At 51.2% G+C, this 25,592-nt stretch overlaps 2 protein-coding genes across 16 annotated transcripts in view; one reads left to right on the top strand and one right to left on the bottom strand.

Moving 5' to 3' along the window:
- Nucleotides 1-3,431: 3,431 nt before the first annotated feature.
- TOGARAM2 (TOG array regulator of axonemal microtubules 2) overlaps nt 3,432-25,592 on the bottom strand; it is a 91,897-nt gene continuing 69,736 nt past the window's right edge. For 3 of the 15 annotated variants that reach the window (XM_064572048.1, XM_064572046.1, XM_064572047.1), the window contains exons 26-27: nt 23,589-23,640; nt 21,038-21,519 (exon numbers count right to left, since the gene is read on the bottom strand). In XM_064572048.1, the coding sequence (XP_064428118.1) occupies nt 21,129-21,519; nt 23,589-23,640 (443 nt within the window). In that variant the 3' untranslated portion in view covers nt 21,038-21,128. The other 12 variants (XR_010405488.1, XR_010405485.1, XR_010405486.1 and 9 more) reach the window with 12 other exon arrangements.
- Nucleotides 3,933-14,277, top strand: PCARE (photoreceptor cilium actin regulator). Its single transcript, XM_045883730.2, has 2 exons — nt 3,933-9,431; nt 13,922-14,277. The coding sequence occupies exons 1-2, from the start codon at nt 5,701-5,703 to the stop codon at nt 14,100-14,102; spliced, it is 3,912 nt and encodes a 1,303-aa protein (XP_045739686.1). The 5' UTR covers nt 3,933-5,700; the 3' UTR covers nt 14,103-14,277.

The raw sequence follows: 25,592 nt of genomic DNA, 5'->3' as shown, positions 1-25,592 counted from the left end.
AACCTGGAGGTCTTCTTTGGGTTGCAGAGCAAATCTGAAGTTACTTCTCATGGACTCCTGCAAGCTTCCTCCTGGTGGGGCCAGAATCCGAGTTCGTGACTGAAAAGTCCAACAGGAGATGAACCATCAATCCTAAGTGAAGCTTGAAATGCAGATATCTTATCCAAAAAATGTCATAGGAATAACACCAGCTTTGGAATCCGAGAGTCCGGGCTCCAAATCCCACATCAGCTATATGCTAGTTATATGACCTGAGCAAATTATCTGAAACTGTTCAGACTCTGTCCTCATCTGGATATATGGGTGTGGCAGAGGAGACTCCTTGGCCACCAAAATTTGGGGCTCCCCTTCCATGGTATAGAGATGTTGCTGGAAAGTGGTTGTCCTGCCAGGGACTGATGACATTTCCCAGCCCATCTGCATCTAAGTGAGGCCATGGAATAAGTCCTAGACATTACAATGTGAGCAGCAATGATGGGTGTCAACTCTGAGCAAAGATAGTTGAGTATATGGCATGCCTTCCCCACACTCTTCCCCTTCTGCCTTGGAGGTCATGTATTGAAACTGTTGACATGGGGCACCTGGGTGGCTCAGTTGGTTAAGTATCCACCTGTGGCTCAGGTCATGATCCCAGGGTCCTGGGATGGAGTCCTGTGTAGGGCTCCCTGCTCAGCAGGGAGTCTGCCTCTCCCCCTCCATCTGCCGCTCCCCTCTGCTCATGCTCTCTCTCTCTCTTTCTCTCTCAAATAAATAAATAAATTCTTTTAAAAAAAGAAAGAAAGAAACTGCTGATGTTTCCCCGTGGAAGGGCCCGGATTTCCACTTGAAGGAGAGCTATTTAAGACAGCAGCTCAACTAAGAACTTCTACGTTAGCATTCTGTGGGCAGCAATAACTCTCCATGTGCTGTCACTGAGATTTGGGCACTGTTTGTTATAGATAAGAATTAAGTCTTTGCAATAAAACAGCTTCTCTTATCATGTAAAAAAAAATTGGATGAATTTTTGCCAAATTTGGAAGGTACATTTAGGATACTTTGATTTCAAATATAGGCTACATAGTATAGATGAAATTTATTTTGGTGGATCCTCAGAGACATCTCAGAGTTAAGCAATCCACCTCCAGAGATACCATAAAATGTCTGTGGCTACTGACTAAGACAATAAGCCATACATATGAAGATGGGGTAAAAATAGGGTTTCTAATGTGATCACTAAAAGAGAAGCCACTTAGGACAGACACTTGAAGGTCACATAGTGATTTCTGATAGAATTGCTTATCACATGGGGGGCACCTGGGTGGCATAGTCCATTAAGCGTCTGACTCTTGGTTTCAGCTCAGGTCATGATCTCAGAGTTGTGAGATTGAGCCCCATGTTGGACTTTCTCTCCCTCTGCCCCTGCCTCTCTAAGTAAATAAATAAATCTTAAAAAAAATTGCTTATCACATAAGCAACTCTGGGTTGCACTGACATATATAACAATAACCAGGTTAATTTTTTAATGATGGGTAATGATTCTCCTCAGCAAAGCAGGAGAGGTGAGCTAGTGAAATGATATATGTAAAGTTCCTAACACCGCACCTGGAACACAAACATTAGCTCCTTTTTCCTGATAGCTCACTACAACAGTTACGTGTTGTCTGTTTATCCCACATCTGGATCAGGGAATTGTGTGCAAAGATCATCCCTTCAGATCTGAAGGACCAGATACACCCAAGGCCTTGGGTAGTAGGAAATGTTTCTTAGCTTTTAAGGTTCAGGAATGCTCACTAGTGACACTGACAGAACTTGAGAAATAAGACATCTTATCAGATTGTTGAAATGCCCTACAGTAGTGGCTCAAAATTGATGCCACAATAGAACCTTCTTTGACTGATCAATTAGTTTAAAGCCATATAATTTTAAAAATGGGGTAGAATTTATTTAACATGCTGAAGGGCAAAGATGAGCCTTTAGTAAGTTAATATTTACTGTATATAGTTATCTTTTGGATGTCACAGTTTGACATATGAATGATATGTCCAGATTTTTAAATTTTTGGTGACCTTTTGAATGTGAAGCCTAATTTCTCTGTTGAGCCTGAAATGTACTTAGAGACTGTCTTCCAAAGAATAATATGTGGAGAAAGTGAAAGCATATGCCTTCTGAGATGAGAATAGAGTGACCTCCTTCTTGCTCTCTCTTGGACAGCTCACTCTAGGGAAAGCCAGCTGCCATGTTGTGAGGACATTTAAGCAGGACTGTGGAGAGGTCCACACGATGAGGAACTGATGACTCCTAAAGACATCAAGCAAAGAATTGAGACTTTCTGTCAATAGTCATGTGAATGATCTATTACCTTGGCAGCAAGTCAACCAGCCCCAGTCAAGCCCTCAGATGACTGCAACCCTGGTTAATGTCTTGACTGCAACCTCATAAAAGACCCTTAGCCAGAACCACCCTGTGAGTTGCTCCCAGATTCCCAACCCACAAAAACATAGTGTTTCATAATGAGACAATGTTTGCTGTATTAAGCTGCTAAATTTTGAGGTAATTTGTTATGCAACAATAAGCAACTAATACAGGGACCCTTTTCCAAGATCAAGAGCATTTTAGCTGGGACTCTTTTAGGTACAAAGTAGAGCATACAGTACTGCATTTTAGTTGTGTGTGTGTGTGTGTGTGTGTGTGTGTTAACATACATAAAGTACACAACTTAAGTGTACAACTCAAGGAATTTGTACATATATATGTAACCACTACCCAGGTCAAGATATAGAACATTTCCATCACTCTAAGAAATTCCCTCATGCCCATATCCAGTTAATAATTCTTCCCAGCAGTAGCCACTTTTCTGAGTTCTATAACTATAGATTGTTGTGCATGTTACTGAAATTTATATAAATGGAATTATTCCATATGTTCTCCTTTATGCCTGGCTTCTTTCACTCAGCATAATAATTTTAAAATTTATATTGTTACATGTTTCGGTAGATTCTTCCTTTTATTTGTGGGAAGTATTCCATTGTACAATTATGCCAAATTTATTTATTTCCCTGTTGTCAGACATTTGGATTATTTCCAATTTGAGGGTATTATGAATAAAGCTAGTAGGAATTTTCTTGTACTAGTCCCTTTGAGGACCTATGTATTCAATACTCTTGGGTAAATTCTTAGTAGTGGAATTGATGGGTCATAAGATGGGTGCTTGCTTAACTGTCAACAAGTTTCTCAAGTAGTTGGGTCATCTTACATTTCCACTCAAAGTAATTCTTTTTCTCATTTGAGGCAAACTCAGTTTGAAAAGAAAGAAAAACAAAAGTTAGTCTTGATGAAAAATGAGTGGCAATGAATAAAGAGCTTCTTAAATTATTTGGAGTAGTCAAGAAAACCATTCTACAAGGCACAGAGCTACCTGACAGCTGATCCTCCAGGCAAATACTTTTATTTTGATCATTGGTTTGTGCATAATTTTAGCCACTTAAATCAAAGTTTTTCATAAAGATGATTTGACCAGGGCCCCAAATCCCGAGAGGAGAAGAATTTACATAAAGAACCCTTCAGATGAGCTTTCCGCTCTGTTAAATGGAAGAAAGAAGCATCTTCCCACATGGCACACTTGTTTACTGAGCCAGCCTAGCACCATGACAAATGAAACAACTTCTTGATGCCTAACACAGCTTGCCCCCAGGCACTGAGTCAGCTTTGTGTTTCCCATGAGTTCGGCCTCAAATAAACAGATCAGATAACTTTATTAATTATGCACTCTGGGGCATAGGGCTGTAATAGGCTCAGGCTCTGCACACAGCCCCAGTAGCCCGTCTCCAGCTTGCTCACGGCGCAGGAGGTGTCCCTCCGTCCTTTCTGGTTCTGAAACCATCCAGACACCCACAGGATTATTTTCCTCAGTTGTACAGGGCTCTGGAAGAGAAAATGAAAGCTGTAAAGCCCAAATATCAAGTCCAATCTCAGCACCTTCAGGAGATGCTCAATACGATCTTTTTTTTCTATTAGGAAAATTAGAAATTAGCAACCAGCAAAAATGAGAAATGGTTCAGTAAAAGTCCCTCTTCCTGGTGCAGATGACAGGGATTGTGTGTTTAAGAGCAGAGGAATGACACGGTGAGGAAATCCTGAGGCAACAGTGTGCTGAGCAAAGGTCATTCTGCACGCACAAAAGGGCCAAAACCCAGATCCAGGGCTGCATTATTTCCAGATAATTCAGGAAAGAATGGGGGCTTGGTCCTGGGCTAATTCATGAATTTTCTTATGACTTGTATTATTATAAGTGGCTTAGATGCCAGGGGGAAAGGAATAAGGAATTCCTTTTCTTCCTTTTCTTTTTCTTTCTTTCTTTCCTTTCTTCCTTTCTCTCTTTCTTTTTTAATTTATCATTGGCCAGGCACTGCACCAAGCACTTACCAAGCATGAATCAACTTAATTCCCACAACGGCTCCGTGAAGTAGGTACCATTATCCCCATTCCAAAGATGGGCTTACCTCAAGGTAGGTAGATGACTTTGGAAGCTCCTCCAACTAAAAGGAGAAGGAGCAGGATTTGAACCCAAGTCTCTCTACTCCTTGCTCTAGACTTGTGGCACTTTTTACAAGTTTAAAAGGAGTTTTAAAATGGGCAGCCTCTACCCTTCACTATGGACAAGAGCTCCACGCTCAGATTGTGTAGAAGCTGTGCTTGAAAAGGAAAATACATTTTTCCCCAATGTTCTACTCCTAATGACCAAACAGCTCCCCACTGCCTAAGGTTGGCTTATTTTCCTATGAGAAAGATTTAATTAAAAGCCTCTTTCTTTAAGAGCATTGCCTCCCTGAGCCCCTCTGCTCCGCAGGGACCAGCCTTGAGCTTTATATGGCAGTGAGTTTACTCTGCTTTCCCCTCCAAACCAGGGAAGACGTCCTCCCTGCTGTCAACTCACTTTTCTAGTGTAAAGGAAAGCCACCTTGCCTTCTTTATTCCCTGTCTTATTTAGAGAAGTTCTCTAGCACTAGAGCTGTAGAGTTAGTATAAGCCACACAAACAACAACGTATTGCTTCAATTACTGTTTACTGTGTGTTTTGGGGTCTCCTTGATAATTGCAGGTTGGAGTACACTTGGCTGGGTTGCCCTTATTAAACTGTGAAGGTCGCTTCTCTGCCGGAATCTGTAGCCTGCGAGCCCTCCCTTCTCTTCCACAAATGTGTCTCTTCCAGAGCTTTTTGCAATTATGGCTCATTTCTCTAGGTTTCATGCGGCAGGCGTCTGAACAGAATTAAAAGCATAAGCACGTGCAAAAATAATCCGTTTCCCAAGATAGTAAATGCTGAGAAGCTCTATATTAGAACACACTGTGAGTGCTGACTGGCTAGTGCATGATTAACCTAATAGGCTTAAAGTTCCACTTGCCATCCACATCTGTCAGGACTCGAGCAGAACGCAGGCGCGTAGTGCACGAGACTGAGGTCCTTTAGAATTGCCCCATTGCTCCCTCACAGCGGAGGGTTCGAGACATAGAGCAACAAGACCACAAGCACCACTGTCTCTACACCGTGGGGCCAAGGAAGTAAAGAAAGCTGGTTCCGAGGACCCGGCGCCATGGACTTCAGAGCATTCTGGCCTGGAAATTGCCTGGACCGACTGGTAAGGCTGCCTTTGGTTCCTATTTCAAGGATGATTCTCTGAAAATTGTGAAGACTATGGGTGGGAGATAACTACAAGCTGGCATCATGGGGTGTACACCTTCCCACAATGACGTTGTTAATAGCGTTGCTAAGAGTGGCATCCAGTTTTTTAAAAAGCCCAAAGCAATTTTGCCGGGACGTCAAGGGGGCGGTGGAAGATGCTCTATCCCTTTGCTACTTCCAAACTCCACCTGCTATGACTCTGGGGGAGACCCGACCCAGGGACAGAGGCTGACAGAGGAGCAGCCGAGGGCCAGGTGGACCCAAAGCCCAGCTGAAGGTCTCTATCAGCTCACAAGAGATCCCATTGCAGGCAAAGGGAAAGATATGGAAGGACTGCCCCCAGAAACCAGAATCTCCGCATCCCAGCTGGACAAATCACAAAGCCACATGGCTCGGGACCTTCCATCCAAGACACAGAGCTCCCACGGGTCACAGGGGACAGTCTCTTCTGGGGAAGAGAGTGAAGAAAGGAATACCCAGCAAAGGAAGCTGAGATGCCACACGTGTGGCCAACAGGGCCATTGCTGCCAGACCATCCTTCCTGCTCATGAGCCTGAAGGCAAAGTGGATTTCCCTGAGCCCCTGGTGAAGGCCCACCAGCACGCCTACACCTACCTCCACACCTGCATCTCCAAATATGAAGCAATCCTGTCCATCACCCATCAGGCCACCCAGACCCAAGAGCTGCTGCAGCCCATGGTCAGCTTCCTGCTGCTATGCTTTGATGAGGTCAACCGGCTCTTGGGGGAGATCTCCAAGGAGGGAGAAATGCTCCTCCAGGAAGTTCGGGATGATCTGGCTTGGCCGTTGAGGAAAGGAGAGCCTCAGGACCAGCCAGATCTCCTGCAACAGCTTCTGCAGTACACAGTCAGCAAGCTGCTGGTGCTCAGTGGCACGGTGGCCTCGATCACTGGCCGCTTCCTGGAGGGCTCCAGCAGTTACCACCATGACACTGCGAGCCACTTGGGAAAGAAGCTGAGCACAAAGAGGGGTGTGGATGAATGCCTCCTGCGGGCTCTGGGGCAACTGGAGAACTTGGCGAGCGGCCACGGGGACCCTGGGATGCAGGGTGCGCCCTTGTGCTCTGAGGACAGTGGCATTGGTGGGGACAACGACTCTGTGCAGCTGGTGGACAAGCTGGGCAAGCAAGCCAGCTGGGACTCGGTGTCGGAGCCCGCAGAACGGAAGCTGGTGCTTTCATCCACGGTGGAAGCCAGGCTGTCAGGACAGGCCTGGCAGCAAAGTCCTTTCCAGATGGGTTCAGACACACCCCAGGACTGCCCCCTCTGGAGGCCTCCGTCGGCGAAGGTTCGGCCCGCGGCACAGGGTGGTGCAGGGGGCCCTTGCCCCTCGAGCACAGGCCCAGAAACTACGACCGCCAGGCCTTTGGGGATGGGCAAAAGCACTCGGTGTGATTCCCTTGGGATTGGGATCTCCACAGAAGCACATTTTCCTAAAGGCTCCCGCTTGGTGGACACTCCTTCCGTCACTGAAGGGGAGGACAGTAGCCCAGAGGAGGAGGAGGACCAGGTGAGTGGCATGAGTCTGGGTCCACAGCAGGAAAGCTCTTTCCCTCCAAGGCCGCGCTCTTCACCTGGTGGCCCGGAAGGCCTATTTCAGCCACACCCCAGGAAGCTCAGGAAGCCCCAAGCCCAGGAAATGATTCTGAAGATGAAGGAAGCAATCAGCGAAAGGATCAAGTTTGTCCCTGTGCCTTCTGGGCCCCAGGACTGGGCCGAGGAGGACGAGAGGAGGACAGCGGTGCCCCCGAGACCCAGCACAGCCAGCGGCAGCAGCAGGGCCCCTCTGAGGCAGAGGAGGTCCCAGTCAGAGGGGTGTCTGAAGAGCCAAGTGGAGGACTCCACCCTCCAGGAGCTGCAGAGGGTCCAGAGAGACCTGAGCCGGAGGCTGGAGGCATTTTACGCCCTGGGTGCGCGACAGCAGGGGCAGAGCCCGGAGCAGGTTGCGCAGCCCCGCGCCGTGGCTCGGAGGTCCGACACCTGCGGGAGCGCGCCGAGCATCACCAGCAGCAAGCTGAAGGCATCCCTCACCAAGACCTTCGTCATTTTACCGAGTCAGGACAAGAGCATCGTGCAGAAATGCAGTCCCCGCCCTGAGAGCGAACAGCCCCGGCAGGGGGAGCCTAAGGGGCTGCCAGTCGTCATCCCATCGGGTGAGAAGACCAGTGAGGCTCGGGGGGCCGAGGACTGGAATGTCAGGGGCTGTCCCACCAGAACATCGGTCAAGAAACTCATTGAAACTTTTAGTCCCACTGAGAGTCTGAGGACCCTGGGAGATTCCAAGGACGCCAGGCCAAGCCCCTGCCTCAGGAAGTGGGGGGTCCCCCTCATGCCCCCCAGATTTCCCATTTATAGGGGGCTTGCCCCTTTGTATCCAAAGCCCCGAATTTCTCCAGCAGCGAGTGGAGAATCTCTCAAGCTGGGCCCAGCCTGGAGGCCCTTAGCTCCTATTTCCCCCCCTCTGCTGACAGCAGGAGCGTCCAAGAGGGAGGACCTCAATTTCAACTATGAAACAGAAGAGGACCCAGAGCATCTGCCTCCACCGCCTCTGGAAATCCTGATGGACAAATCGTTCACCTCTCTGGAGCCCCCAGAGAGCAGCAAGCCAGCAGGAAGCTCCTCCAACGGGACCCATGCACCAGGGCCGGGAGGGGCTGACCCTGCCCTGAGAACGTGGGCTTCCCCAAAGCTCAGAGCCTCCATGAGCCCCACTGACCTGCTACCCAGCAAGAGCACGACTGCCCCCACCAGGCCCCACAGCACAGGGCCAGGGGGCAGCAAGAGTGGCTGCAGTACCAGAAAGCTCACCTTGGACCTGAGCCACCCACCAGCAACCAGCGGAAACCCAGAGGTGGAGGGCAGAGGGGCTCAGAGTCAGGCACCCGCAGACAGGGCCACCAGCCTGTCCAAGCATCCCCAGAAGGCCATCCCCTGGCACCCGTCCAGCCACACATCTGGGCCGAACAGCACCTTGGAACCCAGCCTGGCCAGGCCGACACGAGGGCCACATTCTCCCGAGGCCCCCAGGCAGAGCCAGGAGAGAAGCCCCTCGCTGGTCAGGAAGGCCTCTGCCGCAAGGGGACACTGGACAGCCCGAGCGGACAGGAGGCAGCTCCCCTCTCACAGATCTGCCCAGCCAAGCGTCCCCTCCGTGCACGGCTCCCCCAGCCCACCCATCAGCCCTCCGGTAAGCCCCACGGTGCTCAGCCCCCCAGGGACGAAGGAAGGAGCCTCCCCCCCACCCTGGCACAAGCCGCCCAGCACTCCCCCCGCGAGCCCACCCGCACAGCACAAGGCCTCCAGCCCCCCTACCCGGCACACAGAAGCGAGTTCCCCTTCCTCTGGCCCCTCCCCGTCCCCCCCAGTGTCCCCTGCTCAGGGGCCCCAGCAAACAGGAGACCCTGAGGACAGTCGGGCAGCCACAGCTAAGGCATGCGGGAACACGTGCTCCATATTCTGCCCGGCCACCTCCTCTCTGTTTGAAGCTGCCCCGCCCCCCTCAGCAGCCCACCCACGCACCCCAGCCTCGCTGGCCCCTGAAGCCGGCGGCCCTCGGGGGACCCCCGCAGGAGGCTGGAGGAGCTCGGGGCCACGGCTGAGGGCGGGCTCCCAGCGGGGCCCGGCTCTGTGTGCCCTCAACCCTCAGCCTTTCATCAGAAGGACGGCTTCTGACCGCCGGCCGAGTATCCGCCTCGGGCTGCCTGTCCCCGGTGCCACCTGCGACGCTTGGGAATCTGCACTCAGCAGGAGCAGGTAAGGAGGATCCTCGGGCCACCGCCTTGCGCTAATCCAATAGAGCCCAGAGGCCCTTGGGGTCCAAGGGAAGAGGCAGAGGAAAAGGGGGCTGAGGGATATCCAGCCTCCCGCCCTGGGACCCATCCTTGAGCAGCTGTGCTTTCATCTGTCGCTCGTTTCAGGTTCCCGAGAAAGATTTTAATTGAAAGAAGCTCTGCTGTGTTAAAAAACGGAGTTTAAAACAATCACATTAATCCAAGCACAGCCTCCCCTTTATTTTACACCTGAGGAAAAAGAGATGACGTGACTACCCACCCCCTCCACCCCATGCTGAGTCACTGTCACACGGTCTGGAACCAGCAGCCGGATTTCTGTTCTCTCTGGTTTACTGAGGTTCTCAAACTTTCTGGCCCCAGGACCCCTTTAAAACTCTTCAGAATTATGGAGAACCCAAAAGAACCTTTGTGCAGGTGGGTTCTATCTATCACTTTTTACTGTATTATACATTAAAATTGAGAAATATTTAAAATACTTATTAGTTTTTCTCAATGACCCCATTATACATTACCATTAAAAGTAGGTATATTTTCCACAACAAAAACATTTAGTGGAAAGAGTGGCATTGTCTTATATTTTTGCAAATTCCCTTCATGTCTGGCTTCCAGGAAAGATGGTGGCCTTCTCAGACCTGCTTCGGTAGTGCATCTGGTGGGACATCACACAAGACGTAGACTGGGAAAGTCCACTCTACATTCATGAAAGAATGAGTGGAAAAGGCAAATAACATCTTGACAGTATTTTGAAAATAGTTTTGACTTCATAGGTCCCCTCAAAAGTGTCTCGGGGACACCCAGGGGACATACCTTGAGACGACTGGTCCTAGAGGTATGGACTATAAATGTTTAGCTTTCCCACACCCCCAAAGACCTGCCTCCACTTCTCTTCCATTCTAGCCTCACCTCCATCTACCCGATTGGAGGTGTGTAGAGCAAGAACAAGACCCTTCATGGGCACCGAGTACCAGAATCAGGTGGAAGGATGGCCATCAATACCCTTGGCAGACCGAGTTCCAAGTGCGCCTTTCTCGAGAGGGCAGCTGACTTACAGGTCATTGGCCCAGCCATGTAGGCAGGCCTGGGCATGAGATGGCAACAGGTCAGGAGGCATGGTAGAGCCATTGCCTGAACATGGAAAGAAAGACACATATGCCCAAGTGGGTAGAACACATGGGGAAATGCATCTTCTCCAGGATGCAGCATGGGCAGAAAACTGTCTATCTGAGACCCTGTTGGAGAAGAGCTCTTATCAGTGTGTCTTGATACCAGATGGGACAAAGCTAACCAGCACAGTCCTTGCTGTCTTCGAAATGCCCACTGTTGAGTCAATCAGCAGTTTATTTCGGCCAGTGTGATACATGTTACAGACTTCACAATCTGTGGAGGCATAAATGGTAATTTTTTACAAAGTACTCGGCAGTCGATTTTAAATAAAATTATCTAGGGAAAGTTGTGCATTATTATAGTTATATAAACTTCCCCAGCCACTTGAAAGAAATGAAGTATTGATTATTTTTGCAAGAATCTTCATGTAATGCTGCTCTTTTCTTAAATCTAAAATGAGTTGCCTACAGCACAGTGCTTTTCATCTAAGAACCTCGATAAATGTTAATGCATTACCCCTCACGCTAGCCACTTATTCTCTTATTACATTTCTAAAACTGTGCCCTTCAGGAGAAGAGCTTGGGAGAACAGGGACAATAAAATGGCATTAATTAAAAACACTAACATTTTAAAACAGCAGGAGCAATAATAAAGTAACATAAAATTGTTCAAGAGGAAAATAATGCCCTTCTCTCAGGCTTCTCCACGGAATAGGGCAGCCTAAAAGGTTGTTTTATGTCCTGAATCTCAATACTTAGGGAGATGGGCTGGGGGGGTGGGGAGAAGTGCTTGTAGCTTGAAAGAAAGGAGGATTCATAAACGGGAGACTTCCCAAGGTTGCGTGGAAGGTCGCAATAATGGCTCACACTCCTTCCCCTGCCTCCTGGTAAGACCACACCTCCGAGCCACTCGGAACTGAAACTGTGAGCATGTGCTGGATGTGATGGGAAAATGCTCATCCCCCATTCCCTCCACCCCTCCACCCCTGTAAAGCTGACATCTGAGAGCAGAAGCATGCCAGCTAGAAAAGCACTGTTTCCCCACCCTGTTCCCTGCCCTCCTGCATACGGGAAACCAGACCAAGGAAGTAGGCAGGATTTGCCTGAGATCATGCAACTAGCCAACAAGCCAGTGCCAGAGAGCCGGAAAGACTCAGAACGGGCTGTTTCCCCAAGCAGGGACTTGCAGGGATGCAACCCACCGCATGGTATGTAGCGGCAGAGACAGGATGACCTGGCCTAACCTGGCATTGACCTACTTCTCGTCATCCCATGCCAGGCACAAGCCCCTTTTATAGAAAAAATGATGATGTTTATATCCTCCCGATCTTGGGGCCCAGGGGATTGGGGACGGTCCTTGGAGGCTCACCTAGGAAGCTCAGTTACAACAATCTCAATTACAGCTTCACCTGTTATTTATGTTTTGAATCCCCTGGCAGAGGTGCCGTCTCTAGGTCTTAGCACGCTGGGGCGCTGTGAACATTCAAGAAGGGCCCAGATTTTCTCCCCTAAATACAGTGCTTTTAGTCTTTGCTTAGACTGGACCACCCAGGCAGGGGCTCTCTGCCGCCCAATCCCCCAACCCTATTTCCCAGATCAGGGTCCCAACCGACCAGCGGGGCAGCGCCTGGCCAGCCTGCCTCCCCAGCCATTCTGGGATCAGGCGGAACCACGGCCACATCGTGGCAACCAGGAAAATCTCCCTCCTAGCCTGAGCCTCACACAGGTGTGGAACCTGGTTGGGGTCGGGGAAGACACGGTTCTAGGACAAAATCGTTTTCACCTCCACTGACACCGCACGCCAGGCATGCCCCTCCCTTTCCTGCTAGCTACTCCAGTCGGGGAGCAGCAAAGGGTCCCAGGGGAGGTGCATCCTGCACATGCCTTTCCCTGCTCTAAAAGGGGCACAGGGAGAAGAAGCAAGGAAGGTGGGAGCTGGTCCTGCGCACAAAATCACACTTGATCACTCAGGGCCTGGGAACTGGGCCCGAGGCCCGAGGCCAGCATGGGTGAGGCTGGCTCAAAGGAACACAGTACGATTCTCACAGCCTAAAAATCACGTGTATGCCCATCTTAGTTCCTCACTTAGTTCCGCACCTCACCCCACATTCCGGCCACCTTCATCTGAGTGGGATCCAGACTCAAACTTGCCCTCCACCGGTTCAACATCTCACGGAAGCCTAACCACTGAGCTGAGCACGCTGCGGAATAAAGCTCAGGGCATGGTTAAGAACCTGCTGTCAGAGGCAGAGAGAAGGACCTTCTGGGTCTCTGCACATGGGAGCTGGGTCCAGTCCTGGACCTGAGGTGACTGATGGCGAGGCTTGACCCTCAGGTGCCTACCTGTCATGTGACAGGGTGGTCCCTAGTTTCCTTTCCAGGCGTGACTTCCTGTTCATGCTACGAAGCAGGACCAGCATGACAGCTGGTCGTTTACTGAGCGCTTATCATGTGCTGGTTCGTATGCGAAGAGTTTACTTTGCACGCCTCACCCAGTATTGATACCTTCGAGCGCCCTGTGAGATGCGTGCTATCATCATCTCCGTTCTACAAAGAAGGGAACTGGGAATCAGAGAGATTAATGAATGTGCTACAGGACACACAGCTAGTTAGCGCAGGACTCGAACCCAGACAGCCGGATTCCCACGTCCAGGCAGTAAGGATGAGGCCAGCCCGCCAGCACACAGCCCGTGTGGCTTCCGGAGCTGGTCCCCCTTCTGGCCTGAGCTTCCTCCACGCTTGTGATCCTCCTCCATTCTGCACCCCCAATGCACACTGGGTGTCCCTCTCCCCTCAAAGGCCCTCTCGCTGGGTCACTCAGCAGCTGGGAGGCTCTGTTCTAGCCAAATGCCAGGCTTGGGCCAAGCACTTGGCATTTTACTCTGTTCAGGAAAAGGGTGGCTGCTGAGCAAAGCAGGGTGTGGTGGGGTTTTGTTTTTTGGGGTTTTTTTAGGCTAGCTAAGCCTAGCCCTTTATTAAACAAGAAGTGCTTTAAAAACAAAAATAAAATAAAGGCCCAGCTCCCAGAGTTCCTGAGGGAGCTGCTTTGTTCAGAGCAGCGGGATCCTGGGCATGAGGAGGAGAACAGGACTCAACCTGTCGGCACAAACACCGGGGGCTCGGCTCCCACAGTGCCTGACCAGAGCAGGCAAGCATGAGCACGGCACCAGCCCGGCAATCCTGGTGAGGAAGGGCGGAGGCCTGGCACGGGGGTCCACGGGCCTGTGGGTGAGACAGACCGTGGGGACTGAGAGAGGTAGGATGGATGGGGGCGGAGGGGAGCGGGGACGGGGGGCCAGAAGGAACAACTGAGGAGTGTTTGATCTGCATCTGTCCTTTTTCTCTGCAGCAGCAGTGAGGAGAGCCCCAAGAAGGACACAGAGCCATGGAACAGCCCCTGTGCCCCAGAACTGAGGGGCGGTGGCAGGGCTGCCTCTCCCCCAGAACTCTGCGTGTTGGGCCACAGGCTGCAACGGGAGGCCAGAACCAGCCGTGCCCAGGACAAGCCTCAACAGAAGGAAGTAGCCTGACAGGCCAACCAACAGGGTCACACGGATGCCAGTCACCCCAGAAGGCGATGGGTGACAGCCAAGCACCAGACTGTCCCATAGAGGGTGGGTCAACCAAACTCCTACTCCTAGAAAGATCCGGAAGGTGCACTGCCCCGAGAGTCTGCTAAATTCTAAACCTTTGCCATTTTCAGCCCCAGAGTCTGGTTTGCCTTGGGGTACAAAGGCTAACTATAACTTTGGACCCCACAGTGACACTCTTTAATCCTTCGAGTACTGGCCTTAATTTAGGGGAAAATGCATTTGTCGAATGCTTGATGAGCTGGGGGGTTTTACCTGGGTTAGTTTCCTGGACTCAATTAATCCGCACAACGAAGAATGAAGCAGATAGCATTCTCTGGGTTTTGCCGATAAGAAAACCAAAGTGCCCCTTCCCCCAAGCCCGAAAGAGTCTTGCCTGAGGTCACACAGCTAGGAAGAGAACAGAGCAAAAATTCCAACAGGTGTGGCTGGCCCCAGAATCCCTTGTTTCTCGTTCCAGTCTCGCTCCATCTGCCTAAAGCAAACCTAGTCTACAAATGGTTGGAAAGCCTTGTGGTTTTTTTTAAGGTTAAATAGTGTCACTGCATTCAAGTCACCATTGAGAGCTTTGTTTAGAAGCTGACTGCTCCAGAGATGGGAAGACTGAGGTGGAATTAAGACACACACCCTCCTTCCTCTCCTCCCTCCCAAGCACAGACCCAAAGCCCTCAACACCAAGCTTCCAGCCCACTCCTGCGGCTGAGCGGCCTCGGACTGTGTCTCAGAGGCAGGCGTGTCTCGGATGCTCTGCCCCACGCATCCACATGCCTCTCAAACTGGGTGGGTGCAACCAAGCCTTGCAAACAAGCAGCCTATTCTCCACGCCCCGCGGGGGCTGGAGCTCAGGAGGATGTGCACACACGCACGTACACCCAGGCACACAAACACTCGTGCGCCTGCCAGTCTCCCCCAGGGGCTTCTCGGCCAACTTTATTCCCAAGTCATCCGCACAACTTCTGCCGAGGTTAAAATGGAAGTGAAGAACTACCGTGCATGCCAATGCGCTAGATATTAGCTGCAGATCTTGGAATGTTTCCATGGGTGGCTGCGGAGTGCTTTCTATTTAGAAATGAATTTGCAATAATTGGGTGATTCAGTGCCGGCTCAGTGGGTTGTCAAAAGACAAGAATTCTCACCCACGGGGTACAGCTAGGGGGGTCATTCTGCAGATCTGCTGCAAAGCTGATTTTTTTTTAAGTTTGGGAAAATTATGACTTCAAGTCCTTTCTTGTTGAAATAGACCATGGCTCAAGGACGTGTTATGCTGGGTCCTGGGGATTACAGCTACCTGTAAATGAATTCACCTTGACTTGTCCAGTTATTAAAATAGGGGTGACCAGGCTGATCTCTTCAAAGGCACCCAAGGAATAGTTGGTTAAACTACCAGGAGGGGCCACACGGCACCCCTCGGTTGGGAAATGTCTGTCCACACCCACACGGTTGCTGTGGGGTTGCGCTGTCAGAGCAGAGCTCGGGCACAGCAGGGTGGGTTCTGGGCCGAGCCCCACGCAGGGGTGAGTGGGTGGACCTGGGAGAACCGCCTGGGCCCCAGGAAGTGGGAGGAAGTCCAGCTCCCGGGGTAGGGCAGGGCTGAGGTAAGTGCGTGAGAACAGCCAGGTTTAGGAAACTTGCTCGCTACAGAACTGGCCAGTCTGCCTACCTGGGCAGGCCAGCTGCCGAAGGGTGACGAGGGTGTGGGCAGGCTGGGCACCGAGCCGAGGGGAAGCAAGCAGGCCAGGAGAGGCGGCTCATGGCTGAGCAGCTTCAGGGAAGGCTGTCGGAAAGCAGACAGGGTTTAGGGGCAGACTTCCTGAGGTCTGAAGCTGAGACCCGGGCTAGGGTGTAGGGGCCCTGGGCTAGGGTTTAGGGGCAGACTTCCAGAGGTTGGAAGAAACACAGCAGAAACAGAGAAACAATGGGAGGCTGGACAGGGCCACCATTCATGAAATAGTGAGACAACATGGGGGTGTAACCACAGAGACAATAAAAGGTCTAGTTCTGGGAACCAGGATAGGAAGTGGGAGCCAGATCTGTAGGAGGCAGAAGTGAGGCCAAGCTCCCCGTTAAAGGGCCCCCTCTTAGAGGTTTGGGGCTAGTGTGAGTCTGTAGGTGGGGGCCCAGTGCACCCCGTTGCAGCAACGAAAGCTCGGTGTGGGTGGCTGGGAGCCAGGCAGCCTATTACCTCCCAGAAGGGTCAGCATCAGAGAGAATGCCCTGGAAGAGTCTGGAACGAGCCTCCCTGAGGGTGCCTGGCAGGAGGCTCTCTTGAGAGCAGAAGTCACCCCCTCCCCCGAGCTAGGCCTCTAAGCAGCAGTGGGCACCCACCGTCCCCACGCTGCAGACAGCAGTGGATGAACACAGGGCTTCCAGGGTCCCTGCGTCAGCCCCGGGGCAGCTCAGGGCTCCTCCTCATCCCTCTGCATTTACTGAGCACCTGCTTGTGCCAGGAGAGTGCTGGGCTCCTGCCACAGAGCCCCGTACATGATGCAGTAAGAGACCTCTAGGCCCAAGCAGCCAGGACAATGAGCTGATAGAGACTATCATGTTGGCCAAGGACCCCACTGCTCCAAGAGCCCCAAGTCGGCTTCTCCTGGGGAAGGGGTCGCCAGAGCCAAGGGGCTGGGAGGCAGTAAAGGTCACAGGTGAAGCAGGGCCCAGCCAGCCCTGGAGCAGATGGTGCACAGACGTGGTTTCCTGGCTACCATCCCAACCACGAGACTTAGCCCAAATCACGGGTGGTTGGACATTGGACAAAAGAAATTAAATGTACTACAACAGGCAACTTGTGTGGCTTCCACTCGGTTTCACCCCTCCTTGAGACCAGGCCTTTACTGGAACCCACGTCTCTGGTTCTGCCTCGGAAAGCACACTGCTGGTGGTCACGAGGGACAAGCCCAGTCCCACAACTTCTCAGATGGGTCACTCTCACCCACCCACCTTCCCTCCACCCAAGAACTTGTCCTTGCTGAGCCCAATCCACTTCCTGGGCTCCAAGGAGAGGGGAGAGCAGGGCTTCAGTTTTGTCTTGTCTTTTTAAAATAATGACACCAATAGATGCAACCCACTAAGGACTCAGGAGTCTGCACTTTTCCTCCCCAAAGTTAGAAACCAAGAAGGAATGTTGGGTATAAAGGCACAAGAGAGCTCACCCCAGAAAAGGAGACCAATTTCAGAGGTGCGTATTCTACCCATATTCCTGTTTGGGCCAACTCTTTTCCAGGGGTGTCCAGCCATTGTCAACACCCACGGAGACCCCCAGAGCTGAGGAGAGGGAGGTGCTCCAGCTCTTTATCTAACACATTAGTGACGTAGCATATAGCTGTGCCCCAAGGGAAAAACACAATTTTGCAGTTCCATCAAAAGGATTCATGGAGGAAGAACGCAGATGTAATATTCTGGTGGAACAGTGATAGCTTTTTGCAAGGATAAATACAATCTTCAAGACGAAATATAACTTCTGTCCACAGCCTGGATCTGTGTGGCTGTTCACTCTGAGCAGCATCTAGTTCTTTCCTTACATCATGTACCCAGTTCAGAACCTGAAATAATCCATGTTGATAGAAAATGCAGGGCAGACGAAGAGACTTTTCTTTCACTGTGAAAAGCTTTTGTTTGATAAGACTTGTCTCATCAACACTGCAACATAAATGAAAGGGGTTTTGAGAAATACATTCTTTTTTCTGAAATAAACCAGTGTTTTGCATGTATCAGGGGAGTTGATGCAGTAAATTTTAAGTGTCAACATGTTTGTCAATTGATCATTTGGTTGACTGCTTACAGGCTGCCCACACCCACTGCATGTTCCCAAGGAAAGCTTTGCAAAGGTAATATATTTTTAAGTAGCCTCACGTCAGAGATTCTGTTGAACTGCCATAAAGTAAATGTGTTCTGGGCCTATATTAACAGAACATGTTATACTGCACTGTGGTTTACTCCCTGTGCCTACCTGAAGTTTAAATAAACTTCCATCAATCCATCCTGACATTTTTATGAAATGTAATTAAAGATGAGTTGCACACACAGAGGAGCAAGCGGTTAATTCACTCCACAGTCTAATTCACTCTTATGGAGGACCCTGAAAACTGCTGGCTTGATTACTCTCATGGGCTTCAGAAAGTAACTTGACCGATAGCCTGTGGGCCCTGTGACTACAGAATTCCACCCATGTCATAGCCCGGGTCCTGAATGCTGTAATTCCAGACACCCTTGACGTCTCGCACACAAGTCAACAACCTGTTTTGGCTGGAATGGCAGCCCCAGCAGGAATCAGGTAATGCCCCGAGACAAGACTGGTGGGCCTGAGTCCGAGGAAGATGATGAATGGAGAAACAAGGAGAAGGAAGAGAAAGAAGGAGGGCGTGGTGAATGTGTCGGTCACCCTGGGGAGCTGGAGTCTATCCCACTCCCGATGGTTGGGACCCAGAAGCCTAAGCCCCACACCTCCATCACCCCCGCCCTGCGACCTGGCTTCTAGGGGCCTGTTCCTTCATCTGGAAAGCTGCAATGGCAATGCCAACCTCCATACCCTGCCATCTACAAGTCACAGGCAAACTCGCTTCTTCCAAACCATCTTTTTTGAGCTCTCTGGAAGAACTGAACTGATGATCCCTCTCCCACTTTTGTTTGTAACGTTCATCTCTGCCATCTCTGCACTTCAACATTCTGATTAAGAAAAGAAAGTAGGATATCCCCCTCCTTCCAGATCTGTGCTTTGATTCTTGGAGAAAATTAAGAATAGCTGTCAAACTCAGCTAGAATTGACTTCCTTCTCCATAGGATTCCATATCTTTCAAAGTGAAAAGACTTTAAAACATTTTGCTTGCCATCATGACTACAAATGTCAACTATTCCAAACGGGGGGGAAAAAAAATTAAGCTTCAGAATCTCCCACTTATTCCCATGCTGAGTCGTGGGTGATCTGTCAGTCAGATGCCAGGAATGACTTCAGTGCCTCCTGAACAGCAGGTCTTATTGGGTTGAGGCTGGAGTTTATAATAATTATACCTTTTCTTTGTGTGTAACACTCTACATTTTCAAAATATGATCATCTACAGTGTTTTATTAGGTTTTTTTTTTTTTAATTGCATGAGATGAAAAGTAAGTCTTTTTTTCAACACCTTTGACAAATGAAAAAAAGGAGGCTGGGGTATGTCAAAGACACTTGACCAGCAAGTGGGGCTCCCCAGCTCCTGCCCAGCCTTGGTTCTAACACTGACTGCCAGCAGGAGTGAGGTTATTCCAAAGGACACCACAACCTTCCATGGAAGAAATGCTTAGTTTTCTCCAACATTGACAAATAGAAAATTGTTTTTCAGATCCAGCCAAAGGCCAGCTGTAATTTTAGCCATTTTTCTGCAACTAGCTTGGATGGAAATTCAAAACAAAATTTCCAAGAGAATAATTTTCTATAATCACCTCTACGCACCTCTGCCACTCCCCGTCCCTCCCCTGCACACACATATAAAACTGCCCCTGGCATTAAGAAAAAAAAGAAATCTTTTCCAAAAAAAAGTCTTTGTTCCTTGTTGCCATGAACCCCAAAGTGGGCTTCCAGGTGAACCCACCCCCCCACCGCAGGCTGGAACAGACAGCACTCCAGGAGACAGCTCTCTCACTTTATTGCCAGTGCCCCAAAGTAGTAAAAACCAGCAGATGAGACAGAAAGGAAATATAGACCCTGGGAAACAAATTGCCTTCATGAAAATTATTTATTTATTTATTTATTTATTTTCTCCTTTGGAAGGGGACAGGATTGGCTGTGTTTACAAAACCCCACCCCAGGGCCTTGGGAGGGTGGGGGCCTGACTGGCTGCACCGGGAGACATAGGCAAGATGAAAAAGTGGCTTTCTCAGCCAGGGGTACCCATGAACTTGGAAATAAGTGAGTTGATTTGGGGCTCCCCAGCCTGCTCTGGGCCATCCTCCTCAGGAGAGGCTCACAACAGTGATGTGGAACTGATATTATACCTAGGGGTGGGCGACAGTGGAGGGGGTCCACTGGTGGGGTCTGCCAGAAAACTTGCTGGCAGGGTGCTGGGGTCTGAGGGCCTGAGCCATGTGGATCTGCCCCAGAGCGTTGCTATGGGTCTGGCTGTGTTCCTTGGCTGGGACCAGGCCGCTGCCCCTCAGCCTTCACCTTCCCCGTGTGTTTGAGGTCATGATCCGAGCTCTAATTCTTCCTGGTCACACCGTTGTCAACTTAACTGGCCCCAGACAAGGCAAAGCCACTCCTACTGTGTCCAGAGCCGCAGCCCCAGACCTCCCTCTCTTCCCGCAGGACCCCATTTCTCCTGCTGCTGCATCCGTGGGCAACACCTTCTCTCAGCTTGCTCGTGTTCTGGCACATGCTGCATCCAGTGCACCCCTCCAGCTTCGCGACCCAGCCTAAGTGTGTGGGGGGGGGCAGCTGTGCAATTTCAGAGTTCCCACATGACCCCTGCAAGTCCACCACGTGCTTTCATGGATGGTATTTCAAGTGTGAAGCATCATCTAGTCCTCTGTAGAACTAGCCAGAATGTCGGCTTCCAGGGAAGGCTTTCAGGATTGCAAATGTCAAACTCTCCCTCGGAAGATTTTGTTAAGGCAGAAGCAGGATAACCCCAGAGAGGGTTGTTCTACTCACCTCGAATCAGCCTTTTAACAACTGAACTGGATTTGAATGGCCAACTCAGGGTCTCTGGGTTGCGGAGGGCTGCCTAGCCTCTCACAGATGGGGGGCTGTGCCCAGACACGGTCTACACCATGTGGGTTTGTGCTACACTCTTCCTCCCTGACTCTTCATCCCTGTGCCATCTGCAGCTGGTCTTGTGTTGTCTTGTGTCCTTTGTGACAACCCTAGTTATTAAAAAATTCTCAGGTTAAAAAAGTACAAGACCTTAGAAAAATAAGTACTTCTTTTATTTCTACTTCAAAATATACTATGTACATCTGGAACTCTAAGAGAAAGTAGACCTGGAGATGACTCCATCATAAAAATAAAATAAAGTAAGAAATAACGACTGCCCGCTTCAGGTCTCTCAGCCGGTTGAAAGGGGTGTGAGCTGCCCGTTGTCTTGCTGTCCGATGCCATCCCTCTGTCGGTGACGTTGGTTGGGGCTGCCTCACGGGGACGCTGCGTCTAGGAGGTCCTGGAGCATTCTGAGGACCTGCCGTGGCTGGCCAGCAGCCAGGTCCTGCAGCCGGGAGCCCATGTGCTCCTGGAGGCTTCTGGACAGCCGACGCGCCACTGTGCGGACGTTCCCGCCGTGCCCGGGCAGGACACTGTTCCCAGTCATGTTGCCCAGGAAACACCAGAGGACTGGAAGGACATGGCGCTCCACAGCCTGGGGCCTCTGGGGGTACACGGAGGCCACCAGCGCTGTTGGACAGAAAACGGGGAGACTGACTTTAGGCAGGCACTCTCTCCCTCTCTTGCTGCCCTCTCTTGGGACAACAACTCTATCCCCCGCAAAGGGCAGGCCGCCCAGAAGGGCCAACTAGTCCATTAGATGCACCAGCTAAGGCTCAGGACACATTTAGGGGCCCATGAAAATGGCTTGATTCCTTTTAAAATCAAAAGAAAAAAATATGAAGATATCCAACCTCATTTATATTCATGTTTATACCAGCCAGTTATAAAATACAATTTTTAACTTTTTTTTTAATGGAGGAATGAGTATGCAAAGGCAAAAGTACTCAGAGCCTATGATGGTCGTAATTGGTCCCTGCAGCCCCGGGGAGAGGAAAGACGCAGATACACCTGGACTGCAATCTAGTATTACTTTAATCCACATTCCCACCTCTCTGAGTTCATACAACAGAGAAAAACCATACCAGGGAGAAAAGTCAACACTCTCTCAAATGAAGTATTCTGAAAAATAAAGCAGCCAGCAGGAGATAAGACCAGTGTGGCCTCCCCAGTGTCTGGATGCCAAACCCCACAACAAGACCAGCAGTAATCCAGGAGGCGTCAATGTGCTTTGTCAACCATCAAGCTCTGCACAGACCCTTGATTCAGTGATGAACCCCCCACATCTGGTTCTCCAAGGCCCTCTACTTTCTTTTGTCCCCAAAAAACACATAAGCAGGCTACCCCTGCCAGCAAACCTTCCATTCCAGAGTAAATGCCGGGGTCAAAGCCACCTCAAGAGCACCCTAAGTCACTTCACAGGGGCCCCTCCAGCCTTCAGCCGAGGCCACATTACCCTGAGGGCATCCATGTTAACAATGCTTTTTCTATACAATCAGTGAAGTCTGCCTGTCCTCCTGCCAAAGGAAAAGTGCTGGTGAGAGCAAAGGACTTCACTTATTGATGGAGCAAAGAAACTGGAACGTTCCCTGGGCTGAGACACACCTGGGAAACTAACACTGTCCGAGTCCAGAGTCTGGGGCTCAGAGTTCTGCAGCGTGACTCCATTGTCCTCATAGTGCTTCGAGAAGCAGGATACCGGTCCATCTCGCAGAGGGGGAAGCCAGCACTCGGGTCAAGGAGCTTGCCCCAGCCCACACAGCTAACGAGGGCAAGAGCCTGCCTCGACTCCAAAGCTCACGCTGTGCACCCCTCGATGACCCCAAGTCTCTAGGGGTTCCACATGTCAGGGGCTGGTGTGGAGTTTTATTTTTAATCTCCAATTTGTCCTTCCTTCACCAGTGTAACATCATCCAACCCCTCAGGTGTTTCCCACAGGGCCCCTCGGACTCCAGGGCCAGAGCCTGGGACAATAGGGGGTCAGAGATGAGCTGGACCCCCCTCAGCAAAGCCTGCCACTGGAGCAGTGTCATTTCCCATGGAGCGTGTATGCTGGCTTTCAAGCCACACCCTCAGGGTTCCTGCACCCCACCCTGTGGGGCCTCCCTGGGGGCTCCCCAGTGTCACCGAAGCCTCAGAAGTAAAGGTGGCCCTTGTTCCCGGGGAAGGCAGGACTGCACCTAGTGAGTCAGCCCAGCCATGTTGGCTGGTGAGCAGCTTCATAAAGTGGGACAGAGGTGGGACCTGCTAGAAACGCTGAAGCTGGAGACAGGCTCAGAGGAGGGCATAGGTACCAGGAAAGCCACCAGGGCAGCCCCAAGGTGGGAAGCTAGGAGGAGCAAGGGAGAGGTCAGGGGGTGGGGGGTAGCCAGAGGGAACAAAAGAAAACCAGTGATCCCAATTAGCCACCTATGCTGAACAATTATAACTCAAAGGCTTCCTAAGGCTCCATGGGATCCACCTGCAAACCAATGTGAGAACTATCCCAAGTACCAGGCCCAGGCAGGGCTCCCCCGTGCCCACCAAAGGGTGAGGGGTCACCTGCCCCTCACCCGCCCCACCTCACCGGCCCCCATCCCCGGCACGCCGCACTCCCACCTGAACTCTCCCTCCCAGCAGTCGGGCGATCACACGTGGGCCCAGGAAGCTCACTTCTACAGTGAGGCCCACATTCCCCGGGTCCGGGAGGCGGAGGTCACCTGGCTGACGGCGGTGGGCCTCTCAAGTTAGCAAAGGCAGGCGGTGGCCCTTCTGGGAGTCATCATGAGGAAGAAAACCCCATTCAATTGGAGCTTACAAGGCAGCTGAAGTAATTAGCAAAAGATCTACTCCTGTTAAGCTGTGCTATTATTAGTCCACACCTTGTGTCAACTGAAATGTTCTTCTCTGCTCCTGGCTGACACCGACCTACCAGGACAGCTATGCAGAAACTCTTGGCTTTGAGGTCTCTTGGAAACAGGTAGAAAATATTTACATTTAAATGGATAATCTAAAGTGAGGTACCCATCCACCTCTGGGGCCCATATATCACCTGTACAAGGACAGGTAAGGGTTTCAACCAGAGAACACAGATTTTGAGCAACAGAAAAGGGTTCCTTGTATGGTGGCCAGGTGGTCTCCATTACATGGCCCCTGGGCACCAAGAGCGTGACACTGTGGCCCCCAACCCTACTTTGCTTGCCCCGAAGTTTGGAGAAGGCCTGGCACCTGGATGGGAGGTGAGGGTCCACTCCAGGGACACTGGGAGGACTGAACCAGGGCACAGAGGCACGGGCAAGGGCAAGAGATAGGGTGGTGTAGGCACAGAATGACACCCTCAGTCAGGCAACATGTGCTGAGCACCCCAATGCGGACCAGGGCTGGCACAGGGTGGGACCTGGTCTTGGGAGGCTCGGGAAACTCAGGCAGGAGGGCTAGAGAGAAAGGAGACCCAGAGGCCGGCACCAGAACCGGGCGGGCACCACCCAGGTGGAGGAAGAAGGGCAGAAAGGGGCTCCACAAGCCACCAGCCGCATGTGGGCAGGCACAGGGAATGAGAGATCTGTCTCTGCAGGGTGGCTGGCATGCTGGTGCCCAGGGGACAGAGGCATGGGCCACTCAGGGAGGCTCTGTGGCCAGGCTCCCAGGGACAAATCCTGGATTTCTCGGCAAAGGACCTTGGGCACCTAACCTTTCTAAGCTCCAGTTTCCTTATTTCTATAAAAGGGATAATCACTGGGGCGCCTGGGTGGCTCTGTCAGCTAAGCATCTGCCTTCGGCTCAGGTCATGATCTCAGGGTCCTGGGATCGAGCCCCGCATCGGGCTCCCTGCTCAGCAGGGAGTCTGCTTCTCCCTCTGCCCCTCCCCCGGCTCATGCTCTCACTCTTTCTCTCTCTCGCAAATAAATATATAAAATCTTTTTTTTTTTTTTAAAGGGGATAATCATGGAACCCACGCCCTCCTTATGATGTTATGAGGATTAAATGATCCAGTGCATACAACTGAGGCGGGGGAAAGGGCAGAGCCTGGAAGGCCAGGCAGCGACAGGCCTCGTGGGCCACTCCAGGGAGCCAGACACTAGCCTGAGGACAACCCATGCGAGGATTTACGCATGGGGGTAGCACCTGCACGCTGTCTGCATGTTAGGGGGAAGGGTGCTCAGAGGTCTAGAGAACAGAGTCCTTCTGCCTCCTTCCTGCATGGGACATTCCTAAGAAGGGAGAGGAGGCTTCTGGCAAGCACAAAAGATGAGAAAACCAAGTAACCTGCCCAAGACCAGAATTGGCGTGTGGCAAATGGGTCTGTCTGCCACAAAGCCTGTGTCCTTTCCATGCTGCCAGCTCAAGGGCCACAGGAGGTTTCAGCCCTGGAATGAAATCACTCGAGACTGCAGACTCAGAGCAGACATTGGCTTGGAGCAAGCTCTCCTCAGCCAAAGCCTGAACAAAGCAGAGCAGACTCAGGCCAAATTCTGCGTAACATGGGCCCGGATGCCCAGGGAAGGGGTTGAGTAGGGTTGGCATCCAGGCTGTGCTCTGCTTTGCAGGCTGTGCATGCCCAAGAAGGGACAGTTCTCATGCTCACCACAGGGCTGCTGCTGACCGAGCCCCACGCCCGTGAGCGAGGGTCTACCCAGAAGAGCTGGGGGTTTTTCTGATTCACACAAAGGTACCCTATGGGCTAGGGGAAGTCCTGTTTGCAAAGAAGAAATGCATCATCATTT

This window comes from Mirounga angustirostris, unplaced genomic scaffold (assembly GCF_029215605.1).
Source record: "Mirounga angustirostris isolate CCGP_5_RB_7025 unplaced genomic scaffold, mMirAng1.0.hap1 SCAF_10, whole genome shotgun sequence".
NCBI lineage: Eukaryota > Metazoa > Chordata > Mammalia > Carnivora > Phocidae > Mirounga > Mirounga angustirostris.
The sequence above is the reverse complement of the archived record's forward strand: the minus strand, read 5'-3'. Positions and strand labels throughout refer to the sequence as shown.

Excerpts from the sequence above, each read along its gene's own strand:
- PCARE (XM_045883730.2), top strand. The coding sequence starts at position 5,701 with ATGGGGTGTACACCTTCCCACAATGACGTTGTTAATAGCGTTGCTAAG. Across the intron at positions 9,432-13,921 it reads TCTGCACTCAGCAGGAGCAG|CAGCAGTGAGGAGAGCCCCA; the intron begins GTAAGGAGGATC and ends TTTTCTCTGCAG.